Genomic DNA, 6,523 nt, shown 5'->3' with positions numbered 1-6,523 from the left:
GACGGTTACTTTCAATTCATCGTTGCACTTGATCGATGGTTTGCTTGTTCCAACCTCGATATCTGGTGTGATCTCAAAGAACTGTGATGAAGCAGAAGACAGTGCTGCTATGGCAGCCATTAGGTTTATGGAGGATGTATGTGGCAAGGAAATCAGGGATTATCACTACATCCATGTTAAAAGGCTGGAAAATAAGGTGACACACCTGGTAAGGTTGTTGGTTGCAGCAAACAAGATGATAAAGAAGGCACACAGAGGATGGTACTATGCCGTCAGATACATGAGCTCGTATTCTAACCAGATACAGAATACGATAGCTGCTCGGCGCCTAAGAGGGCAGGACAGCACCAAAAGGGCTATGAAAACGGCACTCGCAAGCATGGGAAAGTTGGCAAAAAAGGCTACGTTATATTGGCATGAAATCGAAGCAGCGCCTAGAGACCACGGATACTATCTGGTGAGCTTTGATCAGCGCATCATACCCAGCATGTTTACTGATCATTGCCTTTGCCCTTTTGATATTCTTTTGAACAGAAAATACATATCCTATGGATTCCTGTTGTTATCGTCAAGTGTACTTTCTGTTGTTATCGTGAAGTGTGCTTTCTATGATTGTATACTGTTTGGTGATTTCCCGTTTTGTGCACGTGAACGATCTTTGTTTCCAACTGGTTCTTCGGTGATTCTTCCTGTTATATATGAATCTCCTTTAGTTTTTTATATGACTTCATTTCATTCTGTTTTAGCTTTAGCTTACTTAGAGTTATTGATTTTACAGTCAGCTCCTGGCATCGATAAATCATGCTTTGTTTAGCTTAGAACAACTTGACATTAACCCTCTTGGCTCACATACACAAAGTGTAACATTTGTCTATACTTTGTGATGCAATAGCTTCATGGGTGGGTGTTTTGAGGTTTCTCAGGTTGCAACGTTAAGCGAGTACCAATATTTTTAGTTACATTCTGTCTGACATCTATTTATAGCTCCAGTTCATTCAGACGTTGTTAATCCCATTTAGATACATGGTGGTAATATCATGCTTTCATTGCCCTTTTTATCATCCGAATAGCAATTGAGTTACTAATAACTAAACATTACACGTTTGACCAAAACATTCGGACAGGCACCTCGCGCCAAGGTGCGGTGCCGATCTAGTAAGTAAATATACTAGCAAATAAGAGCTACTCTTCGGCCTTCAATTCTTCGTCAGCCATTCAGAAGACTTCATTGTTTTCTCAACACTTTTAGGGTTTATAATCTTTCGGTTAAACGAAATCCCCAGAGACTTTCATATATGTACACCTAGTAAACACGTTACTCCCTCCACCATTTTGCCATTAATCATCAAAATCCACCGGGGCGCTACATGCACCTACACCGGACATTCTGTGTACCAGAAAAATATATTTTCAGACATACGCCACGCGACTGTGTGTGCTTATATGGATGTCCTTCTCCTTCTCTTTCCACATAGTTAGTCTTGTTTTTTCTCAGAATTTGGTTTTAGCTCCAGGCTCCAGGCTTCAATACATAGAATTTAACAAAATGTAAGACAACCACCAATGGCGAGCAAGTCCAACTTCTTCAAATCATTTGACCTATGCATGAGAACATAACACATGGCAAAGATATACATACGTGAAGGCACATGAGTTGAACCTGCGAAATATCTGCATTTTTTGCCTAATTTATTGTTGAGTTTACCATTAGTTTGACGTCAATATATTGCCAGAGAAATTGCTGGTAAATTGATTAAGGAGCACCAGAAGAGGGGACATGAATCAGGTAGTGGTTGCCCCCATACATGCCAAGAAACTGCGAGGATGTAGCAAGTCTCATTGACTCAAAGCGTCTTCATGCAGCTGCAAGGATTCCTCCCTCCCTCCCTCCCTCCTCAAACCTACAGACTTTCGCCCCACTTTAATCTCTCTAAGAACAGTATAAACCCGAAAAAAAAGTGGACAGTAAATTCTATTTTTCTCTTTTCAAAATATTGGGCACATGCAGTCATGTTACCGGAAGTTCCTTTGTAGATCGCCATTGAGCATCGCTCATGCAACAGGCCAAATGAAACAAGAATCCACGTCCACATCCGAAGAGGACACTGACGGGAAACAAATGAATGAATCAATCAATCACATACTTGAGTTGGGGTGTGGGAAAAGAAGATCAATAAGTCATTGTTGTTGTTGGGGTAGCCCATGAAGCTAAAGCACTTTGTCTCGGCGCAGCCATGTCCATCGCAAACGCAGGCGAGAGGATCGTCACGTCGTTGCCCGGGACCTATAGGATTTAGCTGTCAAACAACAGAATGTTCAAGGCGATACGAATGTGAGACAGATGATGGTGGGCATTATATATAAGGAAACGGATGAAGATTAAGAGGCAAGTAACGCATCTGCACTTACCACCTACGGTTACGGGAGAAAGACCGTCGAGCTTCATCCCATTAGGCCCAAGTAATATCGGACGTCCAAAAATGTCACTGGAGCAGCGGCCCGGCACAGTTAGCGCTTCTTAATAGTAACGTACGCATGATTCAGAGCTAATCTGACGGCTAAAAATCCAAAATAACGATCGAATGGCCGAGAACACTGATGACCTGAGAGGGCTGAAAAAGTGCTCAGTTATAATGTATTTATTAAATGACGATGGAGATCTCTTGCCGGGCGCGCGCTCCCAGTACAACATTAGCCACTCAGCCCGCAGATGGGATATAAAAACAAATCACTCCTCACCGTGGCAACCGCCTGCGTCGCCACGTCCGTGGCAGGTGTTTGCTTGGCAGCCGAACACGTCTGCGAGGGCGTTATCGTCCAAACTTAGCCACCAGCGCATCCCTTGGTATTAGTAGAGTATACTGGTATAGTACTGCTCGTGTCCCTCGTGATTGCCCGGCATCAATGGCCTCCACATGGTTCACTTCATGGCACACGCAATAAACAGCAGTCCTCTCGCGAAGATGCCTGGCTCAAATCAAATCAAATGCAATAGACATCTCGCTCGTGTGTATATAAAGGTCGGCGCTGGCCTTCAAGTTCTCCCATCCATTGCCATCCATCTCTACTCTCTAGTGTGAGCAGCAATGGGGTTCATTCACAAGGGTGGGGTTTGGTGGTTCCTCCTGCTCGCCGGGGTGCTGCTGGCTGCGGCGGCGGCAGCAGGCGCGGAGCAGGACGATGGGGCGGTAGCCACTGCTGTCCCGGAGGTGGAGGAGGCGGATGAGGCCCGTCTGCGCGTCGATGATCCGGAGGAGAACGACTCGTGCGACCTCAAGTGCCAACACCACCAAGTTCCGGCGAGGAAAAAGCAGTGCGTCGACGAGTGCCACAGCCGGGAGCATCACCACCCCAGCAGAGCATCTTGCGAGAACAAGTGTAGCCACTGGCAAGACCCGACGAGGAAGGACCAGTGCGTGCAACAGTGCATGCGCCGCGGCCTCAGCCTCGCTGTGGGCGGCGGCAACGACGTCGACGAGCACCGCCACGCCCAAGAGGAGGAGGTCGCCGGGGAGTGCCAACTGTCTTGCCAAAGGAAGTGCCAGGGCTGGAAAGATCGGACCAAGCACCAACAGTGCGTGCGACAGTGCGTTCGCGGCAGCAACATCGTCGACGACGAGCACCTCCGCGGCTGGGAAGCGGTGGCGGGCGCCATCATCGAGGCGGTGTGAGTGTCATGTCACGCACCTAATAATAATAATAATAATGTAAGGGTATATGTCTTGCTAGGCAAAGGCGCGAGAATAAAAGACCAATAGCGTGCGGTAGCTGCATGCTTGGCGTCGTTGGCGATGCTCTCCTAGGACTAGGAGAGAGCTGCATGGAACTCTGTTCCTTTTCCTTGTAGCGGTTCCGGCTGTTCTGTGGCCGTTAATTGCAATCTTATGGATTTTCTTTCATTTGTAATATGGATTTATCTTAGTAAAGTACCCCTCTATCGTCCCACTCAACACCTCTCAAACTACCACATGAATGCATTGACCTCACGACACATGTCACCCTCCGTTCATGTTTTATATTAAGTGTCGCTAACTTTATACTAAATCAACGCTTAATATGAAACGGAGGTAGTAGTGTGCTTGAACCCTGTCTTTCGTAATGAAAATCGAACTTGACCAAACTCCTTGGTATGCTTGCTCCTTGGTCGCTCCCGCGGGCGGTCAGGGGCATCGAGGCGAGGCAGCGCAAGAGGGGCTTGGGTCCACGCGCGTCGGCGTCTCACAGGCCTCCTGTCCGGGACGTGGGAACTGATCTCGGGCAAGGACGCATGGTGCGCCGGGAGTGCAGGCGTGTAGGATGCATGGGTGGAGCGGAGGTCCGCGCGGTGGCTCTGGCTCCTGGCATGCTAGGTGCTTGTCTGCTGGAGCGTGGTGTGCCAGTGGATTGGGCATGCAAGATTGCGGGGGCGGCCTGGTGTGGCCTTGCAGGGAGGCACTGCATGCGTGTTGTTGGTGCTAAATTCGGCATATCTTGAGGTAAGGGTTCTAAGTTAGGCGTCTTGACACGATGGTAACATGGCGAACAAGTGACATAGAGATTTTACCCAAGTTTAGCCTCCCTCGAAGAGATAATACCCTACATGCTGTTTTTGACTATAATTGATATGGGGTGTAGTATAGAGTACATGTATCTACCACAAGATTGTAATACCACATGATCTGTTGACTAGCCTAGCCTCGGTTTATATAATGCACCGGAGGCCTAGGATTTAGAAGGGTTATCGTCTTGTGCATCCAGTCTTATACAAATTTCCTTGTATACGTCATGGGCTACCCGAAGAAGCCCATTAATGAACCGCCATGGGGGTCCTCGGCCCAACCCACCTGGTCGGGCGACGATGTGGTGAGTACCCCTTAGTCTAGGAGACCAACAGTAGCCCCCTAAACCGGTCTTCAAGCGATGACGCTCCTCGGTTCTTCCGAACTGTTCTTTGTCTTCGGTCGTCGATTTTGAAAGCTCGTTCAATAATTCTTCCCATTTCCGATCTTGAGGACCGCCGAGGTGTATCCGAAGAGTTCACAAGACATCAGGCATCTGAGGATATCACACGTCGGGCATCTGAGAAGCCCCTTTAGTTCTCAGACTATCAATACCTTGTTATTTTTACACCACACCTCGGGTTCGAAGTTTCTTCCATGCGGCGGTGTCCTCTTGCAGCTGAGCTTCAACGTTGTATTGCATTCCACAAAGCCCCCCATCTAGGCATAGAATACTTGTCAAAATCATCACATAAATTGGAATCATCGGTAGGCAGGAGCCGGTCTACTCGTCACGGACGTAATGCCTATGTACATGATCATGCCATGAATAACGACATAACTATGCGTTTTTCTACCAATTGCCTAACAGTAAGTTGTCTACCCACCATATGCCATCTTTATGAGAGATATGCCTCTAGTGAAAACTATATTCCCTGGGTCTATTTAATCATATTACAAAAACCAAAAATACCTTTCTGCAACTTTTTATCTTTTGTTTTACTTTGCAATTTATATATCACCTATTACCAGACAACACTCTTGCCCATGTTGGGTGCAAGTATTTGCTATTGTGTGTGTAGATACTATTGGTGGGTGTTTGCGTGGTTCTCCTATTGGTTCGATAACACTGGTTCTCTACTGAGGAAAATACTATCCGCTACTATATTGCTTCACGCTTCCTCTTCGGGGAAAATCCCAATGCATCACACAAGCAGCAAGGCTGCGACGACGATAGTGGTGCCTTCTTAGAGCATCTCCAGCCGTTCGGTCCCCCAGGGCGCAGAAAAACCGCGGCCTGGGGGCGAGCCGGCGCTAGTTCGGCCCCTGGGGCCGGCCTAGCTCCCAGTCACGCCCCTAGCTGCCGCCCCCCAGCCACGAAAAAATTTAAACATAGTCGTTCCCGCGCCCAAAATAGATGCCACAATCCGGTGATCAAGCGGCCTAGATCGGCGGTCGGATGAAATGTCCGGCGTACAAAAAAGAAGGAAATGACGGAAGCGCGCATCATGCGGCAAGGTCGGCCTCTGGCGTCGCTGGAGTCTGCGTGCGCGGGCTTGACGGGGCCTCTGTGCTTGGCGGCGTGGCTTATGTGCTGCGGGCAGTCTCGGCGGCATCAGCGGTCGGGCTTGGCGGCGGCGGCGGCGTGTGCGTGGGCGGTGTCGCCGAGGGAAGCTGGTCCAGGATGAGGCCAACATGCGCCCTGTACCACGCCTTGACCGCCTCGTCGGTGCTTTGGAGCATGTCCGCCCCGCCCAGCAGGAAAGCCAGGTCAGTGTTCCTCTTCTTCACGGTGACGTTGGTCCGGATTAGGTCGAGCTTGACGGCGCTGGTCGACATCAACGCCGACCAACGCGCCTCGGTCTTCTCTTCACGAAGGGCGGCCTGGACCTGTGCGTCGGTGAGGCAGTGCTAGATGGACTCCTGCACGCGAGATGTGGCCGCGTCGGCGTGTTTCCCCTTCTTGGCACCTTTGTTGCCGTCCGGCCGCCCATCTGACGCGCCCGGAGACGGCGTGTCAGGCGTGTAGGTCTCCTTGGCCTTCT

The 6,523-nt window shown here is 49.3% G+C and overlaps 1 protein-coding gene across 1 annotated transcript; it reads left to right on the top strand.

The window, feature by feature from the left end:
* Window positions 1-2,905: 2,905 nt before the first annotated feature.
* On the top strand, window positions 2,906-3,899 carry LOC123094296 (antimicrobial peptides-like). The gene has a single exon (XM_044516336.1). The coding sequence runs from the start codon at window positions 3,087-3,089 to the stop codon at window positions 3,669-3,671; it is 585 nt and encodes a 194-aa protein (XP_044372271.1). The 5' UTR covers window positions 2,906-3,086; the 3' UTR covers window positions 3,672-3,899.
* The last annotated feature ends 2,624 nt before the right edge of the window (window positions 3,900-6,523 follow it).

This window comes from Triticum aestivum, chromosome 4B, assembly GCF_018294505.1.
Source record: "Triticum aestivum cultivar Chinese Spring chromosome 4B, IWGSC CS RefSeq v2.1, whole genome shotgun sequence".
NCBI lineage: Eukaryota > Viridiplantae > Streptophyta > Magnoliopsida > Poales > Poaceae > Triticum > Triticum aestivum.
Note: the sequence above shows the minus strand (reverse complement) of the source record. Positions and strands in the feature narration are given on the sequence as shown.